Genomic DNA, 20,954 nt, shown 5'->3' on the forward strand with positions numbered 1-20,954 from the left:
TGATGTGTTATTGCAGGTTAATATTAATATTTATGGTTACAATTAGGAGATACAGCCTAAAAACAAATAGTAAAACACTCTGGTATGTGGGTGTAATCTTTTAAAATTTCCTGGACAGGGGAATGCCTTGAAAGCTAAAATTATACATTTTTGCTTTTCTCTTTTGCTGTGTTTTGACCAACCTTTATCACAAAGCAGTGGTTGTACTGTTTAAACTGCAGCTAAATCGCCATTGGTCACTGTGGAATATTTTTTTAAGGGGACAAAGGTATCCTACAAATTTATGAAAACCTTGACGTTTCAAACATTTTTTTTTTTTACAAACAATACGAAGAGTCCTACTGGACCAGTGAGTTGCCATTTTCCAAATACTGCGAATGCAGCATACGTTGTCGCCCGTTGATGACGTTGGCCAAACGGCGAGTCAACACAGCCCGCTTCACAGAAAATAAAGGAACAGCTTTCAAAACAAAAACAGTGAAGACACGATACCTACAACAGTAATGTCTGTTAATTATGCTGCCGGGCTCTCGCCGTACGCAGACAAAGGTGTCTGCGGACTTCCCGAGGTAAAAAAAAAAAAGTAGTTGCAGGAGTCTCGCTACTTAGCTCTCTAAACAGCCAGACCTAGCTAGCAGGTTAGCCGAAGATATCTAGTTCTCGCTCGGTATTTAGAATGTGGATGTGGGAGAAGATTTAAATCCTTTTGAAAGATGTATGGATACTCCTTTAAAGGGTCTCGATTCCAGATTTTGCGTAGGAACAAGTACGGCTATATTAGCTACCAGCAGAGAGTGTTCAAGCATGAAAGGTGCTCTTCATGTTGTAATGGATATATCTAACAAACAAATAGCTCTGTGTGCTCAGGTGAGATCTGGCATTTTACCAACTGGTTTTGAAACTGGACGGTTTGTCAGGCCAGAAGAAAAATGGGGATTTGTTCTACGTGCTACCTCAAAGATATAGAAAATTAGTTGTATTTTGTTTCCTGTTGTCCTTTTTATTGGGAGAAGTGCAATACAGATATTCACTTTGCGGGTGATGGACAAAGACTCAATTGACTGCTCAGATATGAGACTTAAATGAGCCAGTTACTTGGAAGAAAAAGCCTCAGGGAAATGAAAAAGCTCAGTATCAGGCTAAACTGTAGACATGCAGTAGTTGTATAACTGTATAAAATGTACAGATGTCTGTTCTCGCTTTGGCAATATTGCATTACTGCTCTCTTTCAGAAACCATATAACTCATCCCTAATGTAGATTAAACATTGTAGGAAAGCATATAGTTTAGTTCTTAGTTATTTCAAACACCTGCTGTGTTTTGTTCTGTGGCAGGTGTTTGATAGTCCTGAGGAGTTGAAGGTGAAGGTGGAGACTCTGGCCCAGCTGATTAAAGAATCTCAGTACTTGGTTGTTCACACTGGAGCAGGAATCAGCACCTCAGCAGGAATCCCAGATTTCAGGTGAGGCGCACACACACACACACACATATATATATATACTTCTTTTGACATTAAATCCTATATAAGAAAATATATATACAAGATTTCAGGTACAACAATAGCAGACGAACAGTATTTGTGAACATGAACAGCTGCCATCCTTCAGTTGTTTGTAACCGTGTTTCAGCACATCGCAGAGCCACTGCTGCCACTTGACACAGCTTGATAAAAGAACTAATGAGCCTCTGAATTTGCCATTATTGGATGTTATCCCTTTCTTGGCAGGCTGATAATCACATCACCTGGCGTGATTGTCAGACCACATTGAAGGCTCTACAGGGTGCACAGAAAACTGACATAGCATATCCTCTTCTTACAGTGACCGAGGTTTAGACATTAAGAGCTGTGTGAAGGTGAACAGACGTTCCAGTTGGACTTGTACACCTGTCAGAGGTTTTTGTGAATGACAAATTAGAAAACCTCACTCTTCTGTATCTGTATTTCATTTTATGAGGCCTCAAACAAATTGGCATCCTTTTGTTGAAGTCTTCAATCCTTAACATTTTCTGTATTAAAAAGGTTGTTAATAAATTGAACAGAGGAGTGACCCTTGCAGCATATGTTAATGTCCCAAAAAATGCAATTTAAATTCTTAGTTTTGTATAAATCTAAAATCTCAGATGTGTTTGTCTTGGTTTTAGTGAATCAGCAGGGCAATATGATTAAATGGGCAATTTTGTTTCTGACGGGTCAGATGCAGGAAAATTGAGATCATTGCAGCCGTAAACTACATTGTGCCATTTCAGAATTTTTGGCATCCTTGGAAATGTGGATTATGATCATGTAAATAACATAGTGGACATCTTTATTTTTCTCTGTTTTGAATTTCTAAAAGTTACTGTCTGCCTGTCCTGAGCACGAATCAGCTTTTCTAGCTCTTCTTTGCGCCTCAGTGGTCATATCTGTCATTAGAGTGATTTTGCTCATACTCTTACTATTGGATAATGAAAGAAAAAAAATGTATATAAAAATAATGTTAGGAGGCTCATAATAACTTTGGTGATGGCCTCTTATTCTTTGAACTATATCACTTTGGAATTTGTTATTATTTTACATATTTCACATTGCACCTCAATTAATTGGTAACTTTGTGACAATTACCACTTCAGATATCACGAGGACAGCTTGGTTTAGACTCCTGGTTTGTCTTGTAGTTCCACTGTTTGAGCAGGTGAGGGTACTGCTTGCCTATTTTTTTTTTGTCAGATCCAGCTCTTTGTAAAACAGTAACACTCATTGAAATACATTACAACTCCTTGAATTTATTCCCTTACAGTGCACAAATTTCCTTTGTTTCCGTACAAATACAAATTTGCCCCTAACAGCTGAGCTGTGATACATAAAATAGCGAGCTTAAGATATTTTCCTCAGCATGTCATTAATTCATTCATTTTTTTCATGCTTCATCTGGTTTGAATGACAGATGTTTGCCTGTGTGAATTCAGATACACACGCGTAGAGATATTAGCTGTGGAGATTTCACTAATTAATATTTGATTGATCTGCCTGTCAGTCAGGTACAGTGGACCTTGGATGGCAATATCATTAAAGCCAAGGTCTCTATGTACAGATCAGGCCTACTAGTGCAAATTATATTCCCACTGCTGCCACAAACACACACACACACGAACACATGCTCCTGCTGAGTGTAAGAAATCCAGCCCCCTAGGCTAATATTATTGACGACACCAAAATGTGAATTTACCAGCCTTACAGCTCCTCCATGAGTTTCATGTCCTACAGCATCTTTCTCATGGTGATAAGCGTCTAATAAATGATGTACATGCCTCTCCGTTAATGCTGGCTCGTCTGTGAGCTGGTCTTGGCTGAGCAGGCAGTGAATCACACTGGCAACGAGAGATGAGGCCGCTCCAACTCACACAGAAAGCGAGAGACGAGATTGTTGTGCTTGCGTTTGAGGATTTACAGGATGTGTTACCTTGTTTGATGCATAAAGATAAGTTGCGTGTCCTCAGAGTTACTCGGGCAGCTGTCAGGGTGTTCGACGGCACCAGCACTGACAGCAGCGCTGCGTTCATCCTTCATGCGGACACCCAAAACTGACTGGTTAATTAAAGAAGCAAGAAGATTGAACAATAGATTTAATATATTTCAGTCTGAAAATGTTAGCTCTATTGTGTTGGAAATAGTTCTGTCATATTTGATTGTTGGTGTTTTGTGTGAAATTTTTGTGAGGATAATTTTGTTTAATATAATTTCTCATATTTTCTTGGTAGATTTTAGCCGTGGGAGAATCTCTGTGGAGGGTTTTTTTTTTTCAGTGGGCATGGACTTGCAGCATCAAGCACCAGAAATCCTCCCATTAAATTGTGAATACTCAACCATGAATACAAACCCACACACCAGTTGTAGACGCACAGTGCCTCCAGTCCACCCACTGCAATATAACCTGTCCAATCCTGATCCAATCCTTATAACTCCTCTCAGGCTGTTCATCGCTATATTCTGTTTCAGGGGTCCAAAGGGGGTGTGGACGTTAGAAAAAAAGGGTGAGTCACCTCACTTTAACACCACATTTGAAGATGCCCGGCCCAGCTTGACTCACATGGCCCTCCTGGGACTGCAGAGGGCCGGATACCTCAAGTATCTCATCAGCCAGAATGTGGACGGCCTTCATGTCCGATCAGGCTTCCCCAGGTAACTCTTCCCTGTCTCCTGTCCACTAGCATTATATACACACGTCAAGTATTTTACACAATCAGTAGCTTACTCAAATCTGAATTTTTAGTAGACAAGGAACAATATATTATCTCTCAGATAAGACACAGATCATTTAATAGCTCTTAATGTAGTTTTTTTCCAACATGGGTAGAAGAACAAGCTGTGAAAACAATTCTGTAACAATTATTTACATAATTGATTAATCTGGGGATAGTTTTTTCAATTAATTGATCGATTATTTGGTCTAGAAAACTGTGAAATCATCACGTCATTACGTTTTCATCCAGCAGTTATGAAGCAACATTATCATTCAGTTGGAGTCGTGTTTGTGGCCACCTGATGAAAACGAGTCCAATATTCACTTTCTGTGAAATGAGAGTGAATGCAGCAAATTCCTTATTGGCGAGAAACAATTTTGTTTGAGAGTTTGTCTTATTTTTTGTCATTTCTAATATTTTACATAACCACGTTGTTTCACGCCGGTTTGTCACATGTAGGGTTGTGACTCATTGTTTCGAATGTAAAGCTGCTGCTTCATGATAAGAGCCGTAATAGCGGCAGAAAAGAGTTGCTCTTTAAACACTGTTCAAACAACATCAAATAATGCTCAGTGTAATGGAAAATGTTTGGTCTGACTCTGGATTTTCGAATCATTTTGGACTAACCCAAGGCAAAGAATCCAATTTAGAGCTTACATCCAGCTTTTACGCGCCGTGGAAGACTGACTTTCCCTGGAAGCCATTTCTTAGCTCTGCCTTTACCCTCCATCCGTCATCCGTGTTTTTTAACTGGTCCAGACGGTAAAGTGATAGCTCTCGGAGGAAATATTGAGACAGCAGACATACTGGTAAAGTAAACTGGCTCGCACTTGTATATGCAGCTGCCAGCTGGAACTCAGAAGTGAATATGAGTGCTCAGAATATTTATCAGAGCACAGGGTAACAAAGAGGGGCTGAGAAAAAGTTGTGTTGAAGAATCCTGACATTAACTTTAACTTTGGAGACAATGATCTGAGTGAATATAATCTTTGTGATCTTTTTGCCTTTGTGGACTTTTCTCCCTCTTGCTCTATTAGGGATATGTTATCAGAGCTTCATGGAAACATGTTTGTGGAGGAGTGTGAGAAGTGTGGCAGGTATGTGTGCACAGACACACACACACACACACACGAATCAAACACCTACATTTTGATGTCGAAACTCTTTGATAATTCCTATCTTATCAAGCTGCTGTCTTTCACTGAATTTCTCTTTGGAGCCATTTTATTAGGTACATCTGTTTGGTAATAGAAACACCAAGAGGTTCAGTTACTGTTCACCTAACATTAGCATGACCAGTATCTCAGCTTTCTTGCATCTGGTGTTGGTTGTTGGTGCCAGATTTGGTGATTCTAGCATCTCAGAGACCAGCACTCTCCTGGGATTTTCACATGTTGCAGGTATCTACGGAGAGTGACATCTTAAGAGAGAGAGGAAAAAAATTGCTCACTCAGTGGCACCTCTGTGATTGAAAAAATTTTGAGATCACAAGAGAAAGGCCAGACTTGTTAAAGATCACAGGAAAGCCACAAGTATACAGGTAACAGCTTAGATGTGCAGAAGAGTGTTTCTGAACACAGAGTTGTTGAACTCAGAGTCTCTGTTCTTGATTTCTTTCACAACAGTCTGGGTCAAAATTTGGGCTAAACAACAATATGCATTCATGATCCATCCTGCCTTGTGTCAAAGGTAAAAGCTGGTGGTATAATTGTATGCCAAGTGTTTTCTCTGCACACGTGAAGCACCCTAATACTATTTATCGTCAAGCAGCTGCACCACTCTCTGCTCTTTTTCAAATGGAAACTTCCAGCAGGATAATTCACCTTTTCACAGGGCGCTTATTACCTCAAAATGATTCCCGGAACATGACAGTGACTTCATTTTATTCCAGTGACCTGCACAGTCTTCAGATCTCAACACAGTAGATTACCTTTGGGAGAAAGTAGAACAGGAGGGTTACAAGAAGAAATGTATGTGCAAACAACTGCAGCAGCTGCACAATGCTGCCGAATCCCTTAGATCCCTAAAGAGCATTTCCAGAACCTGCTTGAGTCCATGTTTTTAAAAAATCAGCTTGTGTCTGGAGGTAAAGTTTTATGGTTTATCTAATAAAACGGCCACTGTGTCCATATTTTCACATTTTTGTGTATAAATTGGTCTTGGCTGCTTGTGAGCAGGTTTGTTTTCTTGTCTATAATAAAGTAAAACTTCTCTGGTTAAACTGGGGGATTTGTGGTTTTTACAGGCAGTATGTGAGAGAAAAGGTGATCGGTGTGATGGGGCTGAAACCGACAGGACGCTACTGTGAAGTGGTTCGCTCCAGAGGACTCAGAGCCTGCAGGTAACGCGTATGGACCCGTGCGTTTTGAAATTCCACTTTACCATCAGCGATTTCTTAGTGTATTTGTGCATTCATTTCTACAACAGAGGGAAGCTTATCAGCACCATACTGGACTGGGAGGATTCTCTTCCTGACAGAGACCTGAACAAAGCAGATGATGCCAGCAGGTGAGACAGATGGAATTGCAGCAGTCTGTGCTGAACTGTTTCCTTTTTGCATGAAATTATAGGCCATTTTGTTTTCAATTTACTCCCAACTTCCTTTGACATCCCTGTTTCATTTCACTCTAAATAGCTTAAGTTGTTGTTTAAACGTGTCCGGTGAACTAAAAATATGAAGGGAATTGTTATGTAAATATGAAGTAATGTGTTGTAATAATATATTTCCTTTGGAGCTCTGTGTAGCTTTGCTGTAATTACTTTGACATGCAAATAAGCCCTTATTTGAAAACCTTTTAGGTTTTATGTATGCAGGGCGGTCTGCTTTACTGTTTCCATTTGCCTCTGGTGTGTCCGTGCGTCAGTATATCCATTCAATCATTTAGTCACAAAAAGCTTTCATTGTTTGTTTGATGTGTTTCATCTTGATGTTTGGAGCCATGGCCACTGAACCACTGCTGAAACACCAGAACTAAAACATTGTATTGTCAGTTATGTTGTTTTACATTGATGTTTCTTTCAAGAATAATGTGTTACTAGTTTGTTTGTTTTTTTTCTACAGAAAGAGCAGGACTGTAGTAGAAAACACAAGCAGTCAAACCTCTGTAACCACTGTAACCCTGACATGTAGTAACATGTCACATGCTAACCCCTTGTCGCATTACAATAAATTAATCGGAATAATGGGCAAATAAGAAAATTGTAACAAGCAGTCGCACTTGTCTTTCTCTACTGTCGGCACCCAGACGAGCAGACCTGGCACTGACTCTCGGCACGTCCATGCAGATCAAACCCAGTGGCGACCTCCCACTCCTCACCAAGCGCAAAGGAGGCAAAGTGGCCATTGTCAACCTGCAACCTACCAAGCATGTGAGTCTCATTCGTGCACCACCACCACCGCATGCATATTTAAGCAAGCATGGAACGGCAGATGAAATTTCATTTCACGCTTGTAATTTTCTGTCTTGTAGGACAAGCACTCGTACCTGCGTATCCATGGTTATGTGGACGAGGTAATGAAACAGCTGATGGAGCTGCTGGGATTGGACATCCCGAAGTGGGAGGGGCCGACTATCTGCGAGAGCTCCACAGTCACGTCTGAGTCCACCACCGATGTCAAACCACCACATGCAGTTACTGAAAAGGAGAAGGTAAAAAAAGACCCCATTAAGGAGGAGAGGAAAAGAGAAGCGAAGCAGCTAACGAACGATGGGAGCATTAAGGAGGAGGCAGTTTCAGTAAAGAGAGAGAGAGCAGACTCTCCAGGGGCGATAAATGAAGAGAAATAGCCTCAGGTTTTGTTTTTCTTTCTTTTTTTCTCGCAATAACCTAACAACACAAACCCGTCCAGAATCAAACTTTATAACTGAGGGTACTCAGTTTGATCAGTTTCACAGAAGATGGAGTTTCTTCTCATCTAACTCTCTCTGGAGCAAAGACTTCTGTAGTACTGTAGTGTTTTTTTTTTTTTTTTTTTTGGTCGATCCCAGGTTTCTTACACTTATTCTTACAGCCATAATGAACAGCAACATGAAAGTGACTACGCATCTGAAGCCTCACAAATGGACCGATTCACATTAGGAGGATTGGATTTTGGATTTGGATTTGATTGGGAATATTTTTGTAATTCTGGTTTTTAAAAACTTGTCTAAAAGTACATTTACCAATACACAGCCTGAGAAGTAAATGTTCTTCCTGCTATAGTAAGAACAAGCATTATCCAACCTCACTTCAGGACAATGCGATGAGATCTGGAACACATGGTTATAAATAAAGTTTTTAACAAGGTCTGTAGGGCTTCTGCATCTTATTAAAAGCTTTATTTATAACAATGTGCTCCAGATCTCATCCCTACAGTTTCTGCCTTTAAAGACACATTGGTTCAATACTTCATCCGAGGAGATCATGTGAGCATCTCCCGAGCCTGCCTGACAAATGTGGCTGAACACAGCTGGGGAAATTTTAGGTTAAAACTGATTTTTATTTTTAAAGTGTGTTACCTAAACAAACAGTTCTCTTGGGCGTCATTATGTTAAAACATTTCAGTTCACAGATTTTTTTTTTTTTTTTATTCCCAACCATTATAATTGCAAATTTTCCTCCAAAATCATCAAACTGCTTCTGTCATTGAACAAAAAAATTCTCTTCCTCTGGTGAGATGTTTAATTCCACCACCTGCTGCTGATTTGGCTGTAAATGGACCATAATCATGCTGTATATTCATAGGAAAATGTTTTTACCTCAGGAAAAAAAGCATTGTACTTTGACAGAGAAAGCCATTTTACTGTTTTTTTTTATATAGACATATGTTGTGGCATTAAAAATAAGTTCCTGGTAGAACCTCCTGAGTAGATTTGCTGTATTTATCTTGTATACTATCAGTCAGTAGTGACCCAGCTGCAAATGTGATGGAAATGGAGAAAGCGCATTCTTTGTTTATCTGAGATAATGGATTCTGTGCCACAACGCTTCATTAATATCTCTGAGGTCAAAATCTGTACACTCTGACAGCGTGTACAGAAAAAATTCATTATGCATCACTGGATAGTGAATGAAGTTGGTAATCAAACATGCCTTCTCTTAATAAGGTCAATGGGAAGAGAAGAGCTCCTTCTGTTGTTCCCTTCAACTCAAATGCTAGAAAAAAAAACACAAAATCCTCCACCTTCATTGCAGCTTAGTTTTTGTTGTTTTTATTTTTAAACTTAAACATTCATTTCAGATGGTACGGCTATACATTGGGCCACAGGTGTTTGTATAAGGCGATCATTACTGCAGCGAAGACGTTGCTGCATGTCTGATGTTGAATGAGCTTCAGCCTATTAAGGCACTTAGCCCTTCCAGACATTTAAGCAACAGATGTAACAGCCAGAAAACGCAACAGCTGCAACTCAAACACATAGAAATAGTCACATTGCCTGCTCCATGAATGGGTCATTATATAGTCCTCATTACTGTTCTTACAGTCTCTATCTGTATATCAACTTTGTCCCAGTTGTCTCTACACTATAGTGCTAATGACCTAAGTGTTCCCACTTTGCCCTTAGAAAGTACTCAGCTTCTTTTTTTCAGTATTTATTAGGGCTGTAGCAAGTGATGGGTGATATAATGGTATATGTAACGTGTATAACTTATCTTTAAAATATTCAATAAGTTTGGCCAGTGATTCTTGACCTTGGCTTGTGACGGCCTACAATGAATCAAAGTGTACTAGTTTGGAGTTTTATAAGCCTGAAGTAGAATTTGCTCAGAGGAAATGGAAACAGCACTAACAACAGAAATCCTTCACTGAATCAGGAAGCACTGGGGAGTCCTTCAATCTCATTAAAGTGACGTGAATATGGCTGTTTACAGTCTGTTTACAGATGCTCCCCATTCAACAGGAGAGAGCCTGAGCAAGTCTCTGAGGAGGAAAGCTGAAGTTGTAATCACTGTGAGAGGCTTGGTGCTGCAAATTTGATGAAGGTGGAGAGCGGATAGGGGAAGATGCTGAAGAAAGAACATGAATACAATGTGATGGGAGAGATACTTCAAGTGGAATCCACGTCTCACTTTAAAAATATTTTTTAAACCTAAAAACAGTGTTATTTTGTATAGCATGTACAGACTTGGACCCATAATTTTCCTTAAAATTGTGCCATGTCCTTTTCGGTGAGTCCAGTAAACCTGAAAACCATCGCTCGAAGTCCAAACTCACAAGAAATTAGATGAGTCTCCTTCAGATGGAGGCAGCAGCAGATTCATAGAGTTATATTTGGCCCTTACGTCAAACTGAATGAACTTCTGTGAAATTGGAAAGACTATAGCCAAAAGCTCAGAAAGTTAGAATTTTTTGCGAGCCTGAGCTCTTATGTTCATAACGCAAATTCTGGAAACTTTGTATTCCAAAAGCAAAAAGATGAAAAATGACCTGCAATTTACTTGTAAATGTCATGTCAGTAAAATGTTCAAAAAGACCCTAAATTGAACTGTTACTGCTAAGTGGAGCACATTTTGTCCTAAGCTTCCTCTTTATTATGGTTGATAATATATTACAATTGGCAGCAGTCACTAATGGCGGGATGAACCTTTTCATCCTCATGTGGGAACAAGTCTAATGATAATCACTTTAAAAATAAACCCCCAAAATTTTAGATGTTCTTTGACCTTCTTGATCAAAGAAGCATGACATTGTCTATGTCCTTTAAGACACTTGGATTTTAATTGTAATCTCACTGAGTGTGTGAGTCCTGTATGTCACAAGCTCTGAAAACGGCACTAACAACTGCATTCAGATTCATCACCACAGTTCTTGACGCAAAGTATTCTCCAGAGAGAGAGATGTGATTTTGTTCTTCCAGCTTGTGCTGCAGCACGGAGTGCACTTTAGCGCAGCACAAATGCTTGAAACATTTACATTATATTGCTGCCAATATCATAGGTCAGTTCGTTTAATTTACCCATTTTTATTACTCAGAGATCAGAACTCTGATTACTCTTATCTCGTCTAAACAAATGATTAAAGACTAAAAATAAGGAGAAAGAAGGGTTTCGATTGTCAAGTTATGGGTGATAACATAACGTTAGAGAAGTGGACGGGGACCAGCAGGGTAAATTTGTGTGAGGAAAAAAAGAGAGATGCTCACCACGTGATTTCCACAGCTGGGGTGCTCTTGAGCAGTTGAGCTCAGTTAGATCAGATTGGTTGTACTGGGCAGCTTCTGGGTGTGAATATTTGTTACTGTATGAGCAGGGCTGTAGCTACCAGTGAGGACACCAAGGTCATGTCCTTGGGTTTCTTCCTCAGAATTTAGTGGTGATGAAGAAGACCAACAGAGGTGTGAAAGCACGTCATGATGGGGAATATCCGAATGAGATTGGTGCAGTTTATGATGAAGACCATGAGCTTTCAACCAGAGTTTAAGCTGTGATACACAGGCGTCATGATGATGGCTCTGAAATGAGGTTCAAAGTTCCAGAAAAAGCTAGTAAGTTGATCTTTAGTTAAGAGGGACCATTAGATGCTCTTGAACTTTCAGCCTCTTGAGATGTGCTTAAAAGCTCTTTAAGTCAAAGACCATAAGAAGCAGTTGAGCTTTCAACAAGAGCGCTCATCAGTTCGACTGCAATTCGTGGCCTTTGTGAAGAAAACTGTGAGATGCAGCTGAAAGCTCTTCATATTGAAGACTGTACAAAGTGGCTGAAATTTCCACATGAAGAAAATCATTAAAAAGCACTCAGTGTTCAAAGCTTTCAGCCACAGCTCCTGTTCTTCATACTGAGGACTGTGAGAAGAGAATGAACTTTTAACTTCAACTGCAACTCATGGTCCTCATGATGAAAATTGTGAAATGTGGCTGAAAGCACCAGAAAAAGCCAATAAGCCGAGTTAAAATTGACCATCAGTGGAGCTTTCAATCGCATATCATGGCCTTTAAGTCAAGAGTATTTTGTCAAACAAATTATGTTACTGATCACATCTTTTAGAACACTGTAATGGAGTTTTTATTGTCCACAGATCCTCTAAAATCAAATCTTTGTACATATAAATAGCTGCTGTCTTGTACTTAAAATTCGACTTTTCTTTAGGGGTAGCATCCATGCTGTTTTTTTTTTAACACGTTTTACTTGCTGAGATGTAAAGATGTGTCATGACTATACTGCATGTTTGGCATATCACCTGCAAGTGTGATCAACTGACCCATTTCTGTGCCTTTTTATGTATCATTCATACGTGTTATCTTTGACTGTCTCCTCTTGGGAGACAAACATTTTGAGCCTTTGACTTCTTTAAAGCAGTGATCCATACATGAGGCGATGGCACCCACCTATGCATTTCCTCAAGTGGTTTTCTGTGAGCTTGCTCCCTGTACTTGAAGATGAGTAGCTGGGCTTGCATAAGCCTGCAACGTTTGTACCTGTCAGACGTTTCTTGTTTTTTGTGAAATGGAAAATGCCATCCGGATGTGAGCGGATGTTCTGTTGCTGCTCTGCCCGTTGTTTTGAGCTGGATGAGGACAGTCAAGTCATGAAGTGAGTTCATCTAAAGGAACATATTAAATCATAAGATAGAAGACTTTATTTGATAACAAATAAAGTCTTTGTGTGGGAGTATTTTACTGTATTTGTGGGAACCCACTGTACTTGCAGGGTCTGACAGCTTTGCGGGGACCAAAATGATGGACCCCACAAGTTTAAATGGCTGTTTGTGGGTTAAGACTTGGTTTTAGGGTTAGAATTAGGTTTAGGTTCGGGTAAGGGTAAGGTTAGGCATTTAGTTGTGACAGTTAAAGTTAGGGGTAAGGGACCAAGGACTGCATTGTGTCAATGACAGGTCCCCACGAATGGAGTAAAACAAGAATGCGTGTGTTATGTGCACATCAGCCCTTATCTGTGGGCAGCTGAAGATGGTTAACCATGTACAGACTTTAAAGGTTGCAAAAGGGCAAAACCATGGAGCAGCTTTTGTGCAGCTGACTCATTTTCCTCGCCTTCGCGCTTTTGCGGCTTTTGTGACGGCTGGAGAGATTAACTTCCCTGAGATGTCACTAAACTCTTTTGTCCTCCTGTTTTTATTTAATGTCACAGAACATGCGTGCATTCACAAAACAATTCACATTGGTACAGCAAGGCAGACACAGGGAGACATGAAAATGGCCGACAGTTCCATGCTAACGTCAAACACTGCCTACACTGAAAGACAATTACCCTTGAGTTACGTTTTACTGCATATGATGAGTACAGTGTGTCAGATTTTGATGTCCTGACTAAGTTAGCAATAATAACACAAACAAATACTAAACACTTCAATCCTAATGGAAACGTTACAATCTTACAGTCCTCATGTTTGCATGTGTAGGTGTTTGAGATGCAAAGTACAAAAACAATTTTACAGGTCAAAGTATTTAGACATCACAATGTGTCTTGTTTGCTTGTGTGGAAAAAGAAAAATGGACTCACCATGTAACTCGAAGCCCACTGACTGGAGGCTTTTGATCATTTTCAAGAATGTACCTGTAAATTGCCAGGAAGATTACTTCCAAAGTGGCATGTTTTGGCGAGTTTTCCATGAAGGTCCATGATGAAAGCTAAAACACAGTTGTTCAGGTGTGTCTGCAACAGCTGTGTGTACTGAAGTGTGTATATGTGAGGATATACACATAAGGATGACAGTGTCAGGCAGAAATGTGGTTAAAAAATGGCACCAAAGAAAATATGGCACACACAGTTGATTCGTAAAGGAGCATTCCCTTTTGTATTGAGGAAAAGTTTGACATCTTGGGAAATATGCTCACTAGTTTTCTGGCTGAGTGTGAAATGATGCAATTGATACAATTCTCATTTCTATATGTTAAACATGAAACTACAGCCAGCGGTCTGTTAGCTTAGCTTTGCACAAAGACTGGAAACGGGGGAAAATCTAACACCACCTCTGAAGCTCCGTAATTAACACTTGTTTGTTTAATCTGTACAAAAATCAATGACACCAGGAAGTAACACGTCACAAGCCAGAAACAGTCTGACACATAACCCTCTGCAAAACAGTAAGAGGCTGTTTTTACACTTTGGTTTTTGTACAGATTAAACACACCAGATACAGCATTGTTAACCCTCTATGGAACTTATTACAGATATTAATTGAAAAAAAAAACTTTATTTTTAAGTGTATTTAGGCCTAGAATATATTTCCTGTGCTCACTCTTCCAAAATGACCTTTTTATTGGAGGAGTTGCAGGTATTTATGAGTGACCCATCCCATTAGGGTATACATTTTTCTTCAGGATTTCCCAGTGAAAAAAATATTAATTAATGAACATAGAAGAAATCAGATTTACTACATTTCACTTGTTTGACCAGTGTAGTTGTCATTTTTCACCAGCCTTGTTTTTCAATGTGGTAAGGCCACTGGTGCTGTCCTCCTGATGCTCTTCATACTTCCCCTCTTACAGCTACCTCTTATATGTGTAAATTGTCCAATCTTCTATATCACAACAATAGAAGAATAGATGGAGTCATTATGGAAATTTCTGTCCCTTAATAGGACTTTGTCAACATGATGTGGCGTTTTTGATGTTTTTTTTGTTTGTTTTTTTTTGTAGAAATCTTTAAATGCAATGACTGAATGTGTTTAAAAAACTGTCTGGGCTAAGTACTAATATTATATTTTTTGTAAAGGATTTTCATGGATTTTATTTCTTAAATTGAACTTACCGTGGTGCTGCTCATGTACGTGACTGAACGTGCTCTTGTCTCTTTCACTTCCTTGAAGAAACATTAAATACCCTTTGATTTTCTTGGTTTGAGGGGAAGTCATGCAACACATTTTTGGGATAATGCCATTGGTTAAAAGTTTGTGTAATTTTTTTTTTTTTATCAGTTCCCCTTTGCATCTTCCATAAACTACAAATTCCTATTGATGGTTACTTAGTGGGTTTTAGAGGTTTTATGAAGTATGGACAGAGCCAGGCTCACTGTTTTCCAGTCTAAGCTAAGCTATCTGGCTGCTGGTTGTAGCATCATACTTAGCATACAGACGTGAGAGTGGTATCAATCCTCTCATCTGAATCTCAGCAGATAAAAGGTAGATGAAGAACATTTCCCAAAATGTCAAACTTTTCCTCTAGCAGAGTAAATCACACATTGATGTCTTTGTGTATCATAACCAGACTGGATGGTGCTACCTCCACTCGCCTCCCTCTCAGAGCCAGTGTAAGGACATTTTGGACTGAGTGAGACACTCTCAGCAGAAGCTCCTTCAGTCCAGCTCTGTACTCCTGTCGGATCAGGCAGTAGAGCACTGGGTTGAGGCAGCTGTTTGCGTGAGCCAGACACACAGTCAGGGGGAAAGCATAGGCCTGGGCGTTGTAGAAGGCTTTACTAAATGGCACCATGTCAAATTTGATCAACACCCCCCACAGGGTGAGAGCCTGGTTGGGCAGCCAGCAGATGAAAAAGGACAGAACTACGATGGTGACGGAGCGAGTGACTTTGGACCGGCGGCGGTGGCGTCCCCTCTCACACTCTGTGACACCCCCACTGACTGCGCTGCCTACGACGCGCCGGCTCAGGATGAACCTCAGGAGGAGGAGGTAGCACACGCTGATGATGACCAAGGGAACGACAAATCCCAAGAGAACTTTCTGTGTTTGATAGAGTCCAAGCAGGACTTGGGGATCCCAGTGGCCTGAGTCGGAGTCAGAGAACCGCACCAAGCATAGCTCATCATCAGCAGATACCTGTGAACAAAACAGATGTATCTGATGCTGCTCACCCACAACAGAACGTGTACTGTGAGCAAATCAAATCAGGCATCAGTTCAACTAACCTGGACTGTGGTGGAGTAGAACGCATGAGGTAGCGTAGCCACCAATGACACCACCCAAATGGCTAAACTGGCCCACTTGGCTCGAGCAGTGCCGATCCTAGGGCTGTCCATCTTCAGGGAGGTAACCAGGGAGCGGTAGCGGGTCACGCTCATGGCGGTGAGGAAGAAGACGCTGGCGTACATGTTGAGGGTGGTGACCGAACTCACGATCTTACACATGACCTGGCCAAAGGGCCAGCGGAAGTCCAGCACCGTGTCCACGGCCCAGAAGGGCAAGGTCAGGACGAACTGGAGGTCTGTCAGCGCCAGGCTCATCACAAAGCAGTCAATGGAAGAGTGGGTGTGGCCCCGGCGGCGGGAGTGGAGCAGGAAGAGTGCCAGGAAGTTACCCACAAGACCCAGGACACACACCACCAAGTAGACCAGGGCAATGAGAACTCGCACCTGTCAGACACATTCAACAACATATTCATTTAGTGTTTCTTGGTAAACAAGATCCATCTTGGATCTGCTAAATGGTCACAAAAGTGCACACAAGGAAATTAAAGTCAAAATACAACAATGCATCTCAATACATCTCAAAGCACTTTCTCCCTGTGCGTGTTGAGGAGTTTCATGCAAATATGACTTTATTTACAGACACATTTCTTCACTTTAACAATGCTTAAAGGTGAAAATCTTTAAATAAACCTACTGCCAGGTTGGCGCTGTCTCCGTGCAGGTCCAGCGAGGACTCCTTGGAGAGGATGTGGAGCCAGCAGTTCAGTGAAAGGTTAAAAGCTGCCATGTTGGAGGCTGCTGCTGTGTGGCTGACCAGTTTGGAGATTTCGCGCTCATCCTCTTCTCCCCCGCACACGCTCAGGGCGGTCAGGGGTCCGGAGGCGCTGCTGTTGCTCTGCATGATGCCGCAGAGAAACAACAACAACAACAAAATGTGAGTTACTTCTTAAAGCAAGTTCCTCAGGTTCCCCTCTTCTTTCAGGTTAACTTCCAGAGTGTTGCTGCGCGGGCGTGGATGCAAAAATCCCCATCGTCCTCGTCCTGCATTTAGAGCTCAAAGTCTCAGCAGGAGATCAGAGTTGGATCATTTATCCGAGTGATTTCTAAAAGTGTATCTGCTCGCATTTTATTTTTTAATTTTTTCCAAGCTGGGTACAGGGGGGATGAAAGTATTACATATAAGAGCTGATTTGTGCCGGTCTACTTTGGAGCCTGATAACTGACTTGATGCAGCTGCCGTTTCTCTCTGTGATGCTGACAGCATCCAGAGAGGCTTTTATACTCACCGAGTATATACTCCTCCACCGCTCGGTGGCGCACATGTCCAGCTTCCATATGCAACACTACTACGCTTTTATGATTATTGCAGCAGATGCGGGGAAGGAATGAAGCCCCACAAACTACAGTACAGCTTTAAAAGTCAAATGAAGCAGCCATTTATCTTTTCAGTTTCCATTAAAAGATAAAATCAGATGTATTTTTATGTTCTTTGTGCGCTGCACCTGATCATTCATGAGTAAACAAACAGGGAAAGGCCTATGCTTTGTTGAATGGTGGGCTAAAAACAATTCTGCAGAATATTCAGTCTTTTCTTTGAAGTTTGTTTTGAAGTTTTGAGTTTTTTTGGGGGGGCGGGGGGTTCTCTTATATTGATGGTTCATAGGCCTCTTTTAATCACTGATCACAGATTGTGTTTCAGCTGTCTTTAAATTAAAACTGTTAGTCCATCTTTTCCCATCTTACTTCCACAGTATTTGTATATTATAACCTTGCATTTAATTTTTTCATTGTTTGTAATTTTTTTCTTCTCTTTTTGATGGAGCCAGCTAATTACAGTCTCAGATGTTAAGTCCAAACCTCACCTTTAAAAAATCTTGCACATGATGTGAAGGTAAATTATACAGGATGGTATTTCCAGAAGGGTTTCTTTAGCCTGTGAGGGTTTGTTAATGTGCATCTGAAATGCACATCAGAAGAATGATAAATTAGATTTCAAACAGCTTTCAGTCTTTGTGAGGGAGCCAGAGAAGGGAGAGCAAGAGATATGTGTGTGTGTTTGATTTCCATTTCTTATAGGTCACTGTTGGTATTCACATAATGCATCACTGTGGCCAGCTGTGTATGCATTAGAGAGAAGAGAACAGGGAGATGCGTGTTAGCAAAGGTGAAATTCTGTCATTTTCTAAAGCTTCGACCGGCCTAGACTGGACTTGCTTGGACAGCCTGTAACTTATAAACCAGTTTGCTCAAATCTTTTACCTGCATTTGGGGATTTACTACAGAATTTGTCGAGCAGCAGAGCGCCTGACATCTCTCTGAGCAAAATGCAGCAGCTCACCGGTTTGCTCCACAGGACATTAAATAAGGGATCATCCCTTCTAAAATGCTGTATCAGGACTTGATTTGAAGTCCAGTCAAGACAGTTGGAAGCAATTTAATCTCATCCCCACCCCCTGTCCCCTTTCTAATTTCATAAATTGTCAAGAACAACTTCAAACTAAAACAACGCCAATTTGTTCACAGTTCCCCTTTTTTTCCTTTTACCAAATATTGAAATGGATGGAAATGCAAACACGGTTGGAGTCTGACCTTGAAACTCTCTGCACAGCTAATCATTTGCATTCTGCTGAAGTTTTCCAAGATGTTTAAAGATGTCTAATTTCAATTTCATCAGTTTGTTTGTCACATGAAAAACAAAGGGGTAGTGAGGCACTGACACAGAGTGCCTCTTTTTTTCACCTGCTTTTGTAAATAGTCCAGAAAAAGCATGGGTGCGTGAAAACAAAGCTGAAGCTAATCTTTGTTTCATGGTAGAAAGTGAATATTTTAACAGGTCAAGGTGAAAATACAGTACTCAGATTTTGTTTTTATGATTTTAAAGAAAATTATGTTAGAGATTATTATTAATGAGAGAGGCCTTGAATGAACTGCACCTCTTCTGATAATAGCTTCTGTGTTTTATTACAGTCACTCCTAATCAGAATCTCTTGACCGTGAGCTTTGAAAGCCTCATAGACAGATTCTTGGCTGACCGAAGACGTTCAGTGATCTCCCTCTTTGTCATTCTTTGGTGGAGAGAGAGCATCTCAGAGACAAAGTAATTTGAATTCACACTCTGAATAGCTCCCTCCACACTGATGCAATGCATAAAATATAGCAGCAGTGGCAGGCGGCAATCCAATCGGTATCTCTAACTTTGCCCTTGCCTCAGAGAGGTGACAACGTGGGGTCATACAAATTAGTTTTTAATAAAGCTCCTCACACAAGCAATGATCTTCTTAGAAATCAATGTATGGGCAAAAACATATTAAAAATGTATCCGCATAAAGGCAGCCAAATGTAGAAATGCCACGGCACATGACTGTAGAATTTAAAATATTTAAGTTTCTCTGTTCAAATGTTCATGAAATGGACATGAATGGATGAAGTAAGCTTCTAAGAATATCCAAATCAATGATCTTTTCCACCTGAGGCCTCTTTTCACACTCAGTTAGCAGTATCTCTGCTCTTACATGATATGATATTCTGATTGAATTTCTACCTACAACTAAAATTCTTTATCACTCCACCACAACCCTGCTTAAAGCAATCTGATCAATAATTAATTTCTCGCTCCCACTGTGGATAGTGTGTGTTTTTTGTTTGTTTGTTTTGTTTTGTTTTTGTTTTTTTGTTTTTTTTTTATTCAGGTTTTTTTTTCTGAAATCATTCAGTTTTTAAATTGTCTACCTCCTCACTTCTTGTAACAGCTCAGACAAACAGCACTCAGCGAGCAGTTTGAAATTTAAAGACACCTGTTCTGCAGACAGGGCTGCAAAGCTTTTAAAAATATTGGGGCTTTAAGTCCAAATCTCCTAGCAGCCTGGCTAGTGTGGCTAGGGGATACAGTGTAGGTTGTTAATTCAGTCCACCACTTTCATCCAGACTGAATTAGCTCAACAACACTTGTATGGATTGTCACATGGTTGCCAGAGGATGAATCCACATGACACTGATGATGTGGTTCAGGAGGCAGAGCAGTCATGTAGTAATGGGAAGGTTCCTTATCTTCTCCTTGAGCAAGAAACCCAAACCCCAAACTGCTTCTGATGCTGTAATGTGTGAATTGGTGAATGAGACATACATTGTGAAGCAATGTAAGTGCTTTTCTGATCTATCAGCCGCTATAATACCCAGAAAAGCACCCTGTCAATGCAGTCCATTTACTGTTTACCATTGAATGTCCTTGGTCAGTCAAGAGTACCTGAATAACAGACAGTGAGGCTCACAGAGCTCACAGCTAAGTGATTCTGAGTAGAGTGTGTGATTAGCATCAACTCCAAACACATTAAAGGTATGATCAGAAGCGGTGGAGTTCATTCCAGGACACTTTCAATCATGATCATACTAAATGCAATTATTTTTATCTTCACATAAATCAACTCTGATGTAATCTGTGTATTTTATTTTCAACTTGAAATGTTGTGACAGCCAATGAATGGATTGCCAGATTTGGTACAAACATACAGTATATGTCAACCTCACAATGAACTGTCACTTTTTATCTAGCAGGTCAAAAATTTTAATTTATGTAATGCTTTGATTTATGACTAAAATTGGTGACATTCCCATCCCGGCCGTGTCTGCAAACTGTGTCCTGCATTTCAGTGAAATGTCAGCACATAAACTATGTAAAGATAATCTTGTGGGACTAGCCTGAACTGAGTTCTGCTTATTACTCTGAGCAGAGGCTGCTTGAACATCAGGAGTTTAAAAATAAATGCGACCTCGATGTTGCCCTCATTCTTTGGCCGGGAAGGCATCAAGCTAGTAAAATATAGTACGCTGCATGTACAGTATGTGCGCTGGTGAATATGGACAGAGAGCGAGTGCTGTTGCCTCTTCGCTTTGTGTTTTGAGATACAAATTTTGTTAGAGGTTTACTGCTGAG

General features: G+C 40.4%; 2 protein-coding genes across 4 annotated transcripts; one reads left to right on the top strand and one right to left on the bottom strand.

The window, feature by feature from the left end:
* The first annotated feature begins 413 nt into the window (after positions 1 to 413).
* Positions 414 to 16,818, top strand: sirt6 (sirtuin 6). Of its 3 annotated transcripts, none has more exons than XR_005895219.1 (9): positions 414 to 569; positions 1,335 to 1,462; positions 3,977 to 4,159; positions 5,259 to 5,318; positions 6,467 to 6,562; positions 6,649 to 6,729; positions 7,467 to 7,590; positions 7,692 to 13,709; positions 13,745 to 15,005. XR_005895219.1 is itself a non-coding variant. In XM_041054348.1 (9 exons), the coding sequence occupies exons 1-9, from the start codon at positions 504 to 506 to the stop codon at positions 16,791 to 16,793; spliced, it is 966 nt and encodes a 321-aa protein (XP_040910282.1). In that variant the 5' UTR covers positions 414 to 503; the 3' UTR covers positions 16,794 to 16,818. The 3 variants fall into 3 exon arrangements, 2 of the variants coding, with proteins under 2 accessions (XP_040910282.1, XP_040910281.1); XM_041054348.1 differs by lacking the exon at positions 13,745 to 15,005 and adding an exon at positions 16,746 to 16,818 and having other exon boundaries at positions 7,692 to 7,871; XM_041054347.1 differs by having other exon boundaries at positions 7,692 to 15,005.
* Positions 15,333 to 16,925, bottom strand: LOC121192605 (relaxin-3 receptor 1-like). Its single transcript, XM_041054346.1, has 3 exons — positions 16,719 to 16,925; positions 16,025 to 16,468; positions 15,333 to 15,935 (listed from the first exon to the last, which is right to left on the bottom strand). Exons 1-3 carry the CDS (start codon positions 16,923 to 16,925, stop codon positions 15,333 to 15,335), a joined length of 1,254 nt encoding a protein of 417 aa, XP_040910280.1.
* Positions 16,926 to 20,954: the final 4,029 nt, after the last annotated feature.

Source organism: Toxotes jaculatrix, chromosome 14 (assembly GCF_017976425.1).
Source record: "Toxotes jaculatrix isolate fToxJac2 chromosome 14, fToxJac2.pri, whole genome shotgun sequence".
NCBI lineage: Eukaryota > Metazoa > Chordata > Actinopteri > Toxotidae > Toxotes > Toxotes jaculatrix.

Bases quoted from the DNA above. Each gene is read 5' to 3' on its own strand.
- sirt6 (XM_041054347.1), top strand. From the start codon at position 504: ATGTCTGTTAATTATGCTGCCGGGCTCTCGCCGTACGCAGACAAAGGT. The intron at 570-1,334 runs GTAAAAAAAAAA...GTTCTGTGGCAG, and splicing joins GTGTCTGCGGACTTCCCGAG to GTGTTTGATAGTCCTGAGGA. The intron at 1,463-3,976 runs GTGAGGCGCACA...ATTCTGTTTCAG, and splicing joins GCAGGAATCCCAGATTTCAG to GGGTCCAAAGGGGGTGTGGA.
- LOC121192605 (XM_041054346.1), bottom strand. From the start codon at position 16,925: ATGCAGAGCAACAGCAGCGCCTCCGGACCCCTGACCGCCCTGAGCGTG. The intron at 16,469-16,718 runs GTAGGTTTATTT...TGTGTCTGACAG, and splicing joins GAGACAGCGCCAACCTGGCA to GTGCGAGTTCTCATTGCCCT. The intron at 15,936-16,024 runs GTTAGTTGAACT...TTTTGTTCACAG, and splicing joins TCTACTCCACCACAGTCCAG to GTATCTGCTGATGATGAGCT.